At 37.0% G+C, this 16,712-nt stretch overlaps 1 protein-coding gene across 2 annotated transcripts in view; it reads right to left on the minus strand.

Moving 5' to 3' along the window:
• Positions 1–16,712, minus strand: part of SLC7A6 (solute carrier family 7 member 6) — a 29,379-nt gene that overhangs the window by 3,152 nt on the left and 9,515 nt on the right. For both annotated transcript variants that reach the window (XM_066194354.1, XM_066194352.1), the window contains exons 3-8: positions 16,076–16,201; positions 14,142–14,286; positions 11,535–11,658; positions 1,973–2,076; positions 1,412–1,508; positions 590–739 (exon numbers count right to left, since the gene is read on the minus strand). In XM_066194354.1, the coding sequence (XP_066050451.1) occupies positions 590–739; positions 1,412–1,508; positions 1,973–2,076; positions 11,535–11,658; positions 14,142–14,286; positions 16,076–16,201 (746 nt within the window). The remainder of the gene's footprint in view (positions 1–589; positions 740–1,411; positions 1,509–1,972; positions 2,077–11,534; positions 11,659–14,141; positions 14,287–16,075; positions 16,202–16,712) is intronic.

Here is a 16,712-nt window from a genome sequence, read left to right on the forward strand (position 1 = left end):
ATCCGGCTATTTAGGACCATAAGCAAATGGCAGAATTATTCTTAATAGAACTGTTGCTAAAAATTGCAAAAGTAATCAAGTATGGTAACTCTGCTGTGCTGACAGAAAGTGCATCGTGGCATGAAGTATTTTTAGACAAAACCAGTAAAACTTGGGAAACAAGAATTACTGACTTTTTGGAGTAGAGTATCAACTTAAAGTATGAGAAGGTTATTAGAGGATCAGATATCATCAGAGCTAAATGTGGTCCATAAACAGAGTTACTTAACTTGAGCATTTCCAATCTGAGATTTCTGCTGCTAGATAAAAGGTAAACTACTATGTTAGGCTTTTGAGACATTCTCCAGTGGGCAGACAGAAGGGGTACTTATTGAACTAGCATGTAATAATAGAGTATACTGACACAACAATCTTTTCTTCTTGCCTAGAAGACAAGCTAACTTTCATAGTACAACATCAAATGGAAACCATGCTTTATGTCCTGAGCAGTCTGTAACCTTTAGACTTAATATTTATGGTCCAGATTTTAGACAGTATTTTATATTATATGGAAGGCAGGGATTTTAAACAATTGTGTAATAAGCATTACCTTCAGAGGTCTTGGCCGATCTGGTTCTTTCCAACGTAGATATAACTGCCCAGCAATAGACAGGCCAACAAAAAACCAGTAACTGAAGCTGAAGTAATTAATTAGCAGGAAGACATCTTCCACAGCCAGGTAAATAAGGGTCATAAAACACTATCAGAAAAGAACAAGAGTAAGAATCTTAACCCAAAAGTTTGAAACTTCCTGTTTATGCTGGTTTTTGTCTTTAAGTAACACCTTATACTCCATGGTGTTCAGCATAATTTTATGCCTCAAAAAATCACCCTCTCAGCAATCACCTTGACAACAGTACATTTTGTCTCTCGTGAGTTTTTTTAAGTTTTCCTTTAAATAATTCATATTCTCATTCTGAAAAAGTTGTCTCAATTCATTGGGACTGGATCATAATAAATTACATTCTGCTTCAGGGGACTAGGTTTCTCAGAGCTGCACTTAGATGCAATAGGGATCTGAGAGAAGCACTTCGGGTTCTAGGAATTATTTAGTCTTGAGCAGCAGAAGTGTTTTACATACAATATGTCAATTATTAGTTGCAGTTTCAGTTGGCTGAAAATGCAGTCTGTTGTAATCCATGGTATGCAGAACACAGCTCCTATGGCATGGCCTCCTGCTAAACTGATGTTCTGATTTCAGCATGAAGTAGAATACATACTTGGACTAGTTCTTTTATACTTTTGCCATGTTATTTTTTATACATATATATTTTTGTAGATTTTTCTAGCCCTATGTTGAAGCTCCATTTTGAGGGAAGCTGTGCTGTGTGTCCCATCTAATCAGTTGAAAAGAAAAGCAATAACAACTTGCATTGAAGAGCAGCGCTGGCACAGGTGTGAATCTCTTTATGTGGATCATAGACAACAGATCAGGAAGGTGACCTTCCCGAGATCCTACAAAAAATAGCCTGAAAAAAAGCAGTAAAACACATGTTGAGACCACAAGCAAGAGAAGAATATATTACAGAGAATCAAAGAATAACACCAGTCAAAGTAAATATTTAGAATACTGAATTTCTGCCCTTTAAACTGGAACCCGGATTCAACCCTTCTTATGAAGATGTATTTACATCTTTATAGTACAACAACCATTGAAAGATAGATAAGCTTTTAGAAACATGCTCTAAACAAGCATTTTTTTAAATCATCATCCTACAGGTAAAATAGACAACATCTACAGTAACTGAAACAAATTCCTATTGTTTCACAAAATCCTAAAAGGTAGCACTGAAAACATCTGTTGTTTTATTTTGGCTATTCATTATAGCTTCAGTTTAAAAAGTATTTCTGCTTCTCTCATAACAGATCAGCATAACAATAACATGTAAAAAGACTTACGGACATTTGTCAAACTGAAAGAGTTTTGCACTACCTTGATGATGCTAGAATTGAAGCATTAAGTCCACCAAAACAAGAGAAGGCTACGGCAATGGGAATTGTCCAGCTGAACATACCAAATACCTGGTCAGCAAATGCCTGATGAAAGGGAGAAGAAAAGGAAACATGAGTAGCTGAAAAAAAAGGCCATGTAAAACAATGACATCAGAGCTTTTGTAATATGCTTGTATGGAAAAACAGTAACGTAGTAAGGACAATCCATAATACAGCACAAAGAACCACACAGCTTTCTTATTTATTTATGGATTCTAAATTAGCACAAACTTCTTTAGCCAAGCATCTGAAGTCATATTTTCTCCTCACAAAAATAATGATTACAAAGGAAAACAAAATGTTTTGAGAATTTTTTTCCCAATCCTAATATATTTTAGTATCTAACTGACCTACAGAATACAAGTGAACATTCTTTGGATTACTAAACAGGGAAGTGCCATATTGCAGTGAATAACCATAGCCAATACCATACCTACTGTTTATAGATACTATTCTAGGAATCTACTTTATTTTCCTTTTTTTACAGTTTCCTGAGCAACATCTTTTCCTTTAGCTCCACTGGCAAGGCCTCTGGGCTCTATGCTCACAACCTGGCAAATGACAGAGCAAGTGATCTTACCACTTACTCAATAGTTGATGTTGCTAGATAATACTGCAAGAAACTGTGGTGACTGTCCATGGCAGAGCTCTGAAACCAGTAAGTCAGGAGCATCAATCTTGGATCTAATAATTTGCAATATACTCTCCTGGTCTATTCTGTTCTACCTCCTGGATGGAGAAAAAAGGGAGAGAGACTTGGAGAATCAGACAACACATTTGAAACATGAAGAAATTGATTTCATGCAGACTGACAGGTATTCCACCTCCTGTCTTGGTCTAAGCATTGTGCGTATCTGGACATTAGTGTGAAGTCAGGCAGAAATCCCCTCACACTGTTCAGAGGATATGGCTGGAAGCCTCCCTACCCATCCCAATTCTACCTACTCATCACTAAATCACTGCCATGATTTCTTTTCCAGAAGAAAATTAACAGTCATGGTAGCAAAAGAATCACGTCTATATTAGACACCATAAAATCACTATTTAAGGGAATAGAAAGGTACATACTTATGTATAAGTAGTATTCAAACAAAGATTTGAATATTTTATACCTTAGCAAGTAGCAGTAATCTAAACTTTTTATGAACCTTTCTCTAAATCACTTTCTTATCTCTCTCTTGCTTTATAAATTTCAAGGTCCTCAGACACGAAAAGCATCAACAGCAATTCAGCTTTCTGCAAGTTTGTCTAATATAAACATTTTCTTCAGTTTTTAGTATTTGAGTATTTTTAAACACATTGTCCTTGACCTCCCCTTCAATGCACTGGTCTTCATCATAACATTTATGACCTAAGGAGCTCAATCAAAGGGAATAAACACACAGAACTGGCCTTTATCTGTACCATATAAAGTTATCTCTATTTAACAGTGGTCAAATTTTGATTTAATTACTCCAGGAACCAGGTCATCAATAGGAATGCACTATGATCTGTTCTCTTAATGTTTTCATAGGCAAAAACGCCTGAATGTTTGATTTTCATGAGACAAAACCCTGTATATAATGTCAATCTTTAAGCCACAGGATGCTGAAAAAATTCACTGACATAAACCAAAGCTTGGCCAGCTATACTTTCCTGTTCTTTGTCTGCACCAAAAAAGTGCTTTGTCCAGCACATTATCCAGGTTATGGGTCAGAATCCAACTCTGCTGTGTACCATCATTAACACTAAAAGCAAAATGTACTCCAACATTTTGTGTAATTTAGTTGGGCCTCAAAGGCAGACAAGATTTCCTGCTGCTCAAGGACAACGCAAAACCACATAATCACTTCAATAGAACCTTGCCTGAAGGCTCAAAGTCAATGCATCAACTGCGTCATCCTGTTCTCAGAAAGGCACCCCTCTTCCTGAGCTCTTTTTATTTATCCATCTTAGCACAGCTTCCCTCGAAAAGGAGCTTCAACACAGGGGTGGAAAAATGCACACAGATTCCTATGGATATTATAAAAAATAACATGAGAAAAGTATAAAAGAACTAGTCCAAGTATGTATTCTATTTCATGCTGAAATCAGAACATCAGTTTAGCAGGAGGCCATTCCATAAGAACTGTGTTCTGCATACCATGGATTACATTTTCAGCCAACTGAAACTGCAACTAATAACTGACATATTGTATATAAAACATTTCTGTTGCTCAAGACTAAATAATTCCTAGAACCTGAAGTGCTTCTCTCAGATCCCTATCGCATCTAAGTGCAGCTCTGAGAAACCCAGTCCCCTGAAGCAGAATGTAATTTATTATGATCCAGTCATTGAATTAAGACACCTCCTCCAGAACAAGAATGAGGACAAGATGAAAATTCTAATATTTCTAAAGGAATATTTAAATCTGAACTGCTGATTTCTGAAACCAAACAATAAGCGAAATTACCAGACACAAAACCCCTGGAGGATTTTTTTGTTTTAATATAAAGTAAAGATACAGAACAAGATGTTAGAGAATTAAGATATTTAGTAAAATATCCTAAAGGATAAGCATTTAGATAAGTAATATTAACAGCTGAAGCTAAAGAAGACAGAAAAAACCTCTGAATGTAATCTAATGCTGAAGGATGCAAATTAGCTAATATATCATTTGGAGACTTTTTTTTCCCCCAAAGATGTTCTTTGCAAGCATTTTCCATTTCCTTTTGAAACATCTGGTAATGGGCCAGTGTGAATGACAGGTGCAGGACTAACCCAAAGGCTATTTCCTTCCTGTAATGTGTATCCAATTGTTCTAGGATACAGTAATACTGTTTCACACATCTTGGAAAACAACAATCATTCATATGAACAGGAAAACCCATAAATTATATACAGATCCAAGTGCTACAGATTCAATGCACTCTGGATGCAGGTTACAATCTACATCAAAACTCTTGATCCAGCTCAAAGCCTAAATAAGTGATTTGCCAAGAGCTGCACAAGTCAGACTCTTCAAGAGAGAGACTAATGTAGTGACAACCTCTACCAAACACGGTCATTTCCCATGTACTTTCTAATGCTGTAGTTGAGATTCCTGACAGAGCAAAGCATGGAGAAACTTCAAGAGCTAAACTGAAGGTGCGGCAATACAAAAGACTATTTCAATTGAGAATAATCAAAAAAAAGTTCAGCTTGGTTTGCCCAAGTAGATCTGCCGGCAAAATGATCTTTCAGCAAAACAAAGCTGAAAGGTAAATAAAGTTTGGCTCATCTATGTATTGATAATAACCAGCTTAACATGAACATAAAGACCCACCAGCCTTTAGGCAGGTGTTTTCTGACAGGGCTTCACCTTCATTTATTACAAAAATCAGCTAAGTTCATTACTACTACTCAGACACTTGAGTACAAATCTATAAATCCTTCAATAACCTCCTTTCAACAGATGCCAAGAAATGTCTTCTCCAAAGCTCAGCTACAGTCTCTTGTGAACGAAGCCAATCCCAAAGATTTCCAGTGTTTCTTGCTAAAAGAGCTACTGAAGTCTAAGCAAAAGCAGCCACAATAAACATTCACTGCATGCATATCAGAGGATTACTTTGTATAAGAAAGCAGGGCAGAGAAAAGTACAATATGAAATCAAGTTATCAAGCACATACACTGAGTGCACTGCACCAAGAAGGGAAGGGGGGAGGGAAAAGTTGAAGAGTTAGTGGCTGCTTTCTGCTAAAACCACAATTGTATAATCATGGATCCTCCACAAATAAGCCAGACCGGGGCTATGAGCTGAGCTCCTCACCAATTCTACTTTAACTACTACTACTGCTGGGAGTTGTGAAGTGCAGTTATAAAACAAATGAGCCAGCAATGAAGGAAAGAAGGGAACACTGACAAAGGTATGTGGAGGGTAACTGAGGAGCCTACCTGGAGACAGCTATAAGCAGAAATTTTTAGTCCCATCATAACAGGAGAAAGCCACCACTATGGAGATGGATATCTTCCTCTGAGAAACTCTAAAGAGCAAGAAGGATTAAGAGATTAAATTGTCATCTCTGCTATAGTCTGACAAGTCCTGTAGTACAGAGTTGAATTATAACTGCTTCTAATAGCTTGGAAACAGAGAATTCAGAGAATTGCTGATGTAACACTTGCAATTACAGATAAAGTTCTTTTATGCCCTCCCATCCATTGAATATGTAAGGTATACATAGATACATGCACACTGTAAGACATGCATCTGGAATTGTTCCCTTTAGTTTTGATTTTTTTTTCAAACCATCATCAAGGAATAGTAATGAAGGAAGAGGCTTTCCAGCCATGCACTTCTCAGCTGAACTGCCCTTATTTCATTCTGACTAAATGTTACTCCCAGAAGAATGGTCAAAAACTGAATTACAGCTTTGTTTCATGGCATGAATGACTGATTAAACTACATTTTATTTTTGTCTTGGGTTAGTTTGATCTCATGATCATCAGCTGGTAAGTTGTGAATGGTTTGCAAGAACACTTTTTTGTCCTTTAAAGGTCCAAACAACAGTTCTGTACAAACAGGCTGAACTAAAAGCAGCAGAAATTCTAGCATCAAGAGCTGCCACAACAAAATACACAGGATACTGCCTCACACTCAGTAATTCAGGCACACAGATGAGTAGCAAACCCCACATTCAGATTAAAAATCACAATATGAGAACTGTTTCATCACACTTAGCTGCACACTAGAAATGCACTTAGAGGCACACAAGGAATGTCAGACTACACTGAGAGCATCTGGAGCCACAGGCACATGTGAGGCTGGCAAAGCACCAAACAGTATTGACTGGAGGGACAAATGGAGAAATGCAAAGAGAATGTATCCTAACATGAATAAGAAACTTCTACCAAAAAAATACTCAAAGATCATAAGGTGTTTCTATTAGGGAAGTTTAAAAGGCATCTACGGAGCCTCTTCATGTAACTTTTTTCAAGATCCTATTGCCCAGGAGTTTTTCCAGACCAAGTTCTATTGACATTCTACTGTGAAAATCATACAGAGCTGTAAGGGGAGATATATATATAGATATATATAGATATAGATATATAGATATAGATATAGATATAGATATAGATATAGATATACATATATATGAGCAATGTGACTGGTATTTTGAATACAGAATTAATTCTGCTTTGACATTTCTCTTGAGGTGAAGTATAAATACATTCACACATTACAGAAAGATCTGGCAGTCAGAACTACAGTATGTTTTCTTAATTCTGAGCTTCTGAGGACTCTAAGCTGCTATTGCCTAACAGAAACAAACTCTTGATTTATGGCAATCAGGGAGCTGGACATGCCAAAAAAAAAAGCACTTGAGCAGAAGTTTTCTCCCACTGCCTACATTGTCAGGATACTGTATGACATCTCTCCCCACTGACCAAACTAGATTTAACATCATACATTTTAAAATAAAGGAAAGAATGCACATCAACCAAACCCAGAAAATTGTAAAGGTGCAAAAGAAAGCAATTTAAATGTGTCTCTTGTAATTCTTGTTTCAATTACCACGCTGTTGATCAATTCTATTCAAACAGATATAATTCTCTCCTTGTATTATTGGCAACACCTTTCCTGGGAGAAAAAGGTACCAGTGCAGTAAAAGGTCCAGCATAAAATTCCCAGTTCTTTTTTAGGTCACTGAATACAATCTTTCGGCAAGAGAACCAGCATTACTCTGCTGCATTAATATATTGCATTCCTATTCGCATGTAAGATGTCCCTTCTGTGAACCCACATTAAGATTTCCAAAGTCAGCTCCAACAGTAAAACAGTTCCATTTATATTTTCATGGAGGTGCTGAAGATATTTGATCTAAACCTTCTCAGGTGTTTATCCTCTTCATAGCATCTCTCATAGCTAGCTGTAGAACAAGGGTTCAGTGTTTTCCATGTCTCTTACCTATCTCATACTGAAAATATAATTAAGCATTCTCAAGTTCAGCTCAGTTTTTCAGCTTGGACTCCAAAGTCAGAGAACTTCCATGCAGTTGGCATCAGGAGTGCTGCATTTGCAGTGAATTACCTGGAGCTAGCTCCAAGAAAGAAGGCAAATAACTTAGTGAACAACTCTCCCTGTAAAAGCAGCTGCCTGCCCCTAATGAAGAGTTCTTCAGTTGTAAAGGTATGGAGTGTGCTCTTCATCCAAAGAAACCTTACTGGGAAGTGCCCATGCAAGCAGAGAAGAGGAACATGACACTGATGGCTAAGGACAAGCAGATTTTCCTCTTCAGAAAAGAAGCCAGTGAAGCCAATGAAGGAAAAGAAGTAATATCCAAAACGTCTAAGAAGAACTTAAAATTTTCTGTCTGAATTCAGTTAGGAAAAAGATACACAACATTTATTAAACTATTCACCAAAGAATAAAAAAGCTAAAACACACAGCATGCTACGTTTCAGTTCATTGAGGGAGCATGGCAAAGCAAAGCAAGCCTGCTCTAGAATATGAGAGCACCAGGGTGAATTGATTGATCTACCCTGGACTCATGAGATGATATTCAAAGATGTAACTGAAGTCATCCTCTTTATCCCCAGTTTACTGACAAAGTTGTACAGCTCCAAGAAGATGACAGCTGGCTATGCAGGACAACCAACCGTTTGTTTTAGCCCTTCCAAGTAAAAGAAGTAAGCTGCCAAATACCACTTACTGCAGGAACTCAGTCAAGTCTCACAGACACGACCAAACACAGGAAGCAATACTGTGCACTGCTCGGCCATTTGCAGAACTTTTAAGCTAGCTGTTGCTGTATCACCTAAATTTCTTCAACAAAATGTTTTAAAATATCAGCTGCTTATCCCCAACACTGGGACTGTACCACATGAAACCAACTGTGATGTAAAAGGAGGACATTTTATCTTTTTTCCCATATAATCCCTTGGTATGACTTCTTTTGCCTCACAGCCACCAAGAAAAACAGCACACAAGGTAATGTAGAAAGATACACTCATACTTCTTTTACTCAGAACTTTTAGTCCATTCTGAAACTGGAAATAGCTTCACCCCATCCCTTTACAGCTCAAAGCCTCTTCACTGAAAAGGAGAAAGTTACTTCATTTCTTTCCAAAATAGCAACAAAGGAGGATGAAATGTAACTGCAGCTCGACTATACCAGAGACTCTAAAATGAAACAATACTACTACCATGTTTCTTTAAAAATTCATTAATATAATTTTCACCCTACACCAACTTTCACCAGCTACATAAAGGGCAATAAGTAATCTGTATCTGTATCACATGTAGAATATCCGAGCAGATGAAAGTGGCTCATTTTCATCAGATTTTTTTGAATAGCTTAATTCTCACCACCTTTCTTTGTTCATCCACTGAATACAATGCCCTAAGTCTTAAAGATTCCACTGAGGATAAAACTCTCTTCCACTACCCAGGGAAATTTCACCATAAAGATTTTTACATTTTTGTATCATAGGAGGGTTTTCAAATACAGCCATTAGCTTTTCCCCTCCCCTCCCCCAATTATGTATTTGAATTTGAACTGCAAGTGCACTTTTGAAGCAATTCTCCAAATTACTGCTACTTACTGCTTTTCAGTTCACACTGTTTAGCTTCAGCACTAAAAGGAGCTGCCCTTTCAGAAGAGAAGATGAAGTACCAGAGCACATCCTGCACACCCCTAGTGCAACCCAACCTCACTTTGCACATAAAGCACACGTCAGGCCATGCACATCAGGTCCTCAGTGTCAACCCCTCCATTCTACAGACATCCTTCCAGAGCCCCACACACTTTGCTAATTTCTTAGTAGAGAGTTTAAAGTCGGTTTCATCAAACTGGGCAATTGCTCATCTCAGTGAGAAGGAATCTTCAATAGCTCATGTGTTAAGTATTAAACTTCAGCTGCACTTTCACCTAATCATTCTAAAAGGGATGGCAGTAATAGCAATCAGAAGAGAATTGTTTGCCAGCTGACGAGACATCTCAGTAAAAATCCCTTTAGACAGAACATTAGGTCAGCTTTTAAATTCAGGTATTTGACAAACCTGAGATATAGTGAAAAATTAAATTTTAGGTTTCCAGAAATCTGTAACATTCTTTAAGTTCCACTAAAATTAGCCCAACAAGAGAAACATCTAAAATAACTCTGGAACTCACAAACATACTTTTTCATTCCTTTCCTGGTCATTCAGTACCTCTGTATGCAATTAGACTGACTAAAGACTTTATACCATTTTTAAGTCTTCCTTTTTTCTCCTCCATGTTCACATACATCCCATAGCACAGAGGAAAACCTGATCTGTCCAGTTCTGAGTATTAAAATTTCATGCATAGCTCTGCAGTGTGTATATATACATAAATGAATACCTGGACTCAAAGAAAAATAAATACTCACTCTTGTTAAAAAAAAAAGAAAATCTCAAAGAACAACTTAATGAAGTGTATATAAAATAACAAAAATTTAGGCCTGGGTTTCACATGTGCAGTAAGGTTCAGGCATTCATCTCTCTTTCTTTATCTGGCCACAACGCTGCTGTATTGCTGTCATTTGCTGTGTTCAGGAAAATGGATTGGGCAGGCCCCCAGGGAATCACTCCCCCAGTCTCCCAGGGTGGCACACTTTTCCTGATGCCATTCACCATGCAGCTGTACAAACCTTTGTGAGGACAAAGGACAGGAGCAGTAGAGCAGGCACAGAATGCTCTTACGGGAGAGACTGGATTGGAGAATTTCACTGCTGTCAAAGGAGTGTATTTTCAAAATTTTGTTAGGGAAAAACCAGGGTAGCTTTACAGAAATCAGGACAGACAGTCGACGGTGTATTGGCTTTTAGATTTGTCTGAATTAAGTAATTCCTCAAGGCCTGACCCTTTGCCTGCTGGGAGATGCAAAGGCATCTGAAGTGAGATTTTCACTGGCCTCTGAGGGGAATGTTTCACAGGTACCACGCTTGCACTGACTCATTCTGTCTGGGTGCATAAACATGCACATATGCTATAATAAATCTGAGATAAATAATGTTTTCTTAGATGTTCAAGTACATTAGATATCTCAGTAAGTTAGGCCTGTGATAAGGTTAAGTTATAAGCTAAGTTAAATGCTGCTAAGTGTTGTTCTTTTGTTAAGATCCTGAGTTTGACTCAGGAGTTGTAAATTAGGATAAGTGCTACTAAGTACTATTTGGTTGTTAAATTGTTAACGTTAAGCTGTAACTGAAGCTTAAGGCATAAGTTAAGTTAAAGTATTGTTATGTCTGAGTGTTGTTAAGCTTTGAGGCTGCATTCCTTTTTGTCCTTGCTCTTACTATCCTTTCATCACACTCATGCTGACACACACAAACACCCCCCCTCCTCCTAGACAGTTCTTAGATCATTTATGTTTTGATTGCCTGGATTGCATTTGGTTTTGCTGTTGCTTGGTGTGCCTTAATTATCCTGTAAGTAGTAGAGTGAATCTTGTCAATGAACTTAGTGTGCTGTTTGTTGCTCATACCGTTACCAATGATTTTTTAAGCGATCTCAAACACTGGTTTGTCACACTTGTCAACTTACCACTGCCACAGCATCACTAGCGAGAACAGCATGAGCATCCAGCACTGTATAGTAAGCTATATTGGTCATAATATAGATAACAGTCACAATGGGCATAGACACTGCAATAGCCAGGGGCAAGTTCCTGTAAGACAAAAAAAACCAGAACTCCAAAACCCACAACTGCAGAAAAAGAAAAATTCCATTAGTAACAGATTAAAGTTATTTATTTGTATCATTTACAATAGATAGAAAAGTTATGAAGCCAGCACAAGGATTTCAAAAAAGGTATCTCTGGAATCAGAGTTTGGTTTCTTTTATAACTAGAAATTCTAATATAAAAGACTGGAAAAAAAGTATGTGTAAAAAGGGATTCTCTGCAACTGCTCTTCAAATACTCCAACTTCAAAGTTTTCAGATCTGCAGTAACTGCCTTCAAACTTACATGCTTTAAATTATTTCCAAATCTCCATGTTAATTACCACAATTAGAACCCAAAAAGGCAGAGCTCTGAGGTACTGCACTCCTCCCTGGGGAATGGGGCTGTCCTTGCAGCACTTACTTCTGGAACTGATGCAGGGAGATTTATTAAACCAAACTCCTGTTCTTCTCATCTGCACTCACTACTGCAGAAAACAAATTAACTGGGCCCCACAACAGAGATGCAAATCTAAAAATGCTGAAGAGCTATGAGCCCCAGCATGTGGTGTATCTTACTAGCAAACACATGTCTAGAAAGTTATACCAAAAAAAGTCAAGAGTAACAGGAAAACACTGCTAACCTTTAGATGTGAGCAGATAAGAGTTAACTGTGAGATAAACTCAGAGCCCTGAGTGTGCAGCCCCACAGAAAGAAACTACAGAGCAGAAACTAAATTTTAATGTTAGGCTTTGGCTCTTCTCAGCCTTATTCTCTCCTCAAACCTCACAGGAATATCCAAAATTTTCAAAAGGGGAAGCAGAACTGACAGTGTTAGTCCCACATTTGCCCAGTTTGAAATCAAACACAGCAGGGTGACATTGATGTGCATTTGCATGAACGTTGTTTTCAATAACAACAACAAAAAAAACCTCCAAGAAACAAAACCCCAAAGCATAAAAACTATCAGTCTGACTAAAACTTTGAAAGTTTCCTTAAAAACTTCCTGAGGCCCAGAAGTCCAGCTGCTTCTGTCTGCTGCCATGGAAGCAGAAAAACAAACATACCCCACAATCCTCCATATAAATCAGTAAATTAGTAACTGGGAGTTGTGACTCTTCTTTCAGGTGCACACTCACAGTAAGAGACCCGTGAATCCCAGCACAGAGAAGAAACAGGAGCAGAAAACTGTGAATTTAATTCAGAAATATTACACCATGTAACAAAAATCTCAAAGAGCATTTTAAGGACTTTGCATCATGCAAGGTTAACGCCAAGGGATGACATCAAATGTAATTTGTGGATTGCAGCTTTTGGGTGGAGAAGCAAGAAGGCACTACCAATCAAGTGAACATGAAAAATATGTAATTCCTGTAGTAATTTTATAGAAGTCTGGAATACCTCATTATTCCCAAGAACTATCAATGCAGAAAGCTGAAAACTGAAGTTCACTTTACCAGCTACCATTCTACCAAGAATGAAGCTTATATTAGGCACTGACGCCTACCTAGAGCAAACGATTATGAAGAAATTTTCATCTGCTAAATATCCTGTGAGAAAAATTCTTTTTCAAAACAATACATCTAATAGAAGAGCTATCAAACTGATAACAGAGAACACTGTATTAACTTTAAAAAGAAGAAAAGACATTGCAACAATACTCAAAAAAGAAGAAGCAGAAAAAATCACTATTTGAAGGACCAAATGACTGATGAAAATACAAAATGTATGTCTTCTGAATATGTGTATCAAATCTTTTGCAAGAGGATTTAAAGAAACAAACTGTCAATCTGGAATTCATTCTAATTAAAAATAGCTAGGTTTTTTTAGAGTTAAAGTACTGATCCACTATTTTAATAGATAACTTTCCTGGTTAGATAAATGCTCAGCATAAAACTCAAAATCCAACATAGAAGGGAATAAACTACAAACATCAAAATCAGTTGGGAGAACTAAAAAAACCCCTCATTCATTCTTTATCATTCAGCTATAACAATCTGAGCTGTTGCTTATAATAGGATGTAAAAATTAATTATCAAAGGGGATTCTATCCTAACATAAAGCTGTCTGCTTACAGACTCACAACTGGGTGAGATTAGCCAGTCACACTTTTAGAGCATAAATATTGAAGAGATTAATACTCTTAAATATGAAATCAGAATGATTGCACAGGTAAACACAGACAATACCTAGGCACCTATTTACTGCAACACTGACACCTATTATAATAAAGAGTAACAACATCTTGAACTGAAAGCTTATCTAGCACTGAACACAGCATCCTGCAATCATCTACACTTACTTGTTCTTATGTTTTAATTTCTTTTTCACTTTTACTAGAGTTTAGTAAATCTTTGCTAGTGGCCATCCACAGCCTCACCAGTAGAACAGTTCTCATTTCTGTGTAAGCTCAGAATTTATTAGTGAATAACAGCCACAAACCCAGCAACTTGGGAACCATCCACATTTTGAAAGCACAAATCATTTACCTTTCTGGGTTTTTGATTTCTTCTGTTACATAATTGAGCGTATCCCAGCCAGAGTAAGAAAATAAGGCAGAATATAATGCAAGGGAGATGTCTCCAATATTAGAAGAGGATCCCTCAAAGGAGTTGTTAAAGTGTGATGTATGTCCTGTGTGAAAAAAGATGCAATGAAGGACAAGACAATAAAATACAGCAAGTAACACTTTTCCACGTGTTACAATTACACACAACTACAAAAACACCTCAGAAACACTAATTCCTTCAAATCTGCTTATTAAGACCTTTTTTCCAATTCTACTCCATCTTTTAGTCATGAGAATAAGCATGGCACTTAAAACTATTAAAAATTATTGGGTGTGTATGATATTGTTCCACAAATAAACACCTGGTTTGTCCACAGTGGCACAAGAAGTTCAGGAACATTAAGTTCAGACTAAGCCATAAACAATTGGCAATGATAGTACTCAGGTTAAGTGTGGGGGTTTATAACACATATGTTTAGAAAATAACCCACTCTATTCTTCTATATCCTTTTAAATTTCCAAACATTTAGCCTATGCAGAAAACAAATATTCCAAATTACTTTAGATAACTATAACAAGAAAACCCCATACAAACAACTACACAGATGTTTAAGGTTTTGCTCCTAAAAATAGAAAACTGAGAAAAATTAACAGAGAATAAAGTATTACTGTTAAGGTAAAATTTTCCAAAGCTAAAAGTGTATGTATATTTTTTTGACCAATATTTGTGAAAACTTGTGCCATCTTTTGACTTTATGCAAGTCAAGGCAAGTTCACCAATCACAATTTATATATTCAGACTATATATATAAAAACACACACAAAACCACCAAAAACAGAAAGGCAAGTTACAGTGCCTCCAAAACATGTCCTGTACTATGCATCCTGAAGTATTTAGACTCCATTAGAACTGTAATATTTGAGGCTTCTAAAATATCTTTACTTATTTCTCTTCTCTACCTCTTATCCCAATCAGATGTTGCTACTCCCTTGGCACAGACATACGTGGAGTAACTGCTGAGTTAGGAAGAGAAAAAGGAGACAATGCCAAGGAAATGAGATGTGACCAAGGTCGGTATCTATGAAACAAGGGATGGGCAGATGTGCTATGGATTAAACCTGGTGCTCACATATGCATATTCTTGATTGGTTCACAGTCGTTATCTTGATCATGAACTTTTAACAATAACCAGTTAGAGCAAAGGACATAAACTGTCAGATTGCCAGGGGAAGACAGACCTTTATGGCAGCTTTGAAAGCAGAATAATTTTCTTAAGCTAACACACCAACAAATTCTTCCCAAAGGAAGGGCAAGGAACAAAACTAAGTTCAGAATTTCTCTTAACTTGGAGTCACAATGCCCAACACACACCCTTTCTAATTCTCAACAGCTATAACAGAACTCAGGCTTTGAGCAAAGGCAGAGCTGTAGCTTCACAAATCTACCTACATAATTTTACTGCATTTGTGCTTTAAGTTCAGATACTTTCAGACCACAGATCTATTTTGTAAAAAAAAATTCAATTGATCTCACTGTAAAGTAGCGTGTTCCTATAGAGGAATTTGTAACTTTCACCACTCCCACTGTATTTTGCTGTCTCTGTGTATTGCTGTCTTCACTTCCTTTTTAATTCTGTACTGCAGGCTGTAAATAACACAACATTGCTGAGCAATCAATTATCTTCTTTTACGAAGTTCAAAGTCAAATGAGATAGGATGGCTATCTCATTATCTCATTATCTCAGTTTTATGATAATGCCTAACATTGGCATTACTGGTATTTTCAAGGTGGTTGTATTATACTTTTTTTACTGAGGCATTTCATAAAAGATACAGAGGCAGTTTACAATCTTTAGATCAGTCACTCAATTTAACTGATAAACACAAACCTTTGCTTTAATTTTACAAGCTTACCCTGGCATATTTCAACAAGTCCGGTGATGATGATGGCAATAAGAGCAGCGACTTTAGCATAAGTAAATACATCCTGCACACGTGTGCCCCACTTAACATAGGCACAATTTATAAATGTTAAAATACCTACGGAAGGAAGAAAAAAGAAAAATTAAAAGACTGTTTGAACAATGCTCAGTTTAACTCACTTTTCAAAGTTTTTAATTGTAATCTAAATATGCACTTAGATGTTATACTAATACTTAGGTTAAACTAAGCCAAATATACAGGTACTGAAAACACACTGGTTCCAACGAAACAACAGGAAACAGATGTTTTAAACACTGTTTCAACAGACACAAGGAAAGACCTTCCTGTTCTCTGATTGCATGTCTATTTTCCTACTGTTACCCCTCGGGAGCTGTACTCTGCAACTACCCTGAAACTAAAGAAACTGCCACATGAAATAATTCATTTCAATGTACCAACACAGTTCTAATAAATGAAAGATTATCTAGAAATTCCTTTGGGCAAACATATTAGAATAGTGTTTGAAAAGGTTTTTTTATGCTCTGCTGTTAGTTTGAGGATGAGTTCAACACCCATGGAGTAGCTGCAATGCTAAGTATGGTTACAGGTGACTCAATACTCTTTTCCA

Source organism: Chamaea fasciata, unplaced genomic scaffold (genome assembly GCF_029207755.1).
Source record: "Chamaea fasciata isolate MVZ Bird 193981 ecotype frontalis unplaced genomic scaffold, bChaFas1.0.hap1 SCAF_12, whole genome shotgun sequence".
In the NCBI taxonomy this organism is placed as follows: domain Eukaryota; kingdom Metazoa; phylum Chordata; class Aves; order Passeriformes; family Sylviidae; genus Chamaea; species Chamaea fasciata.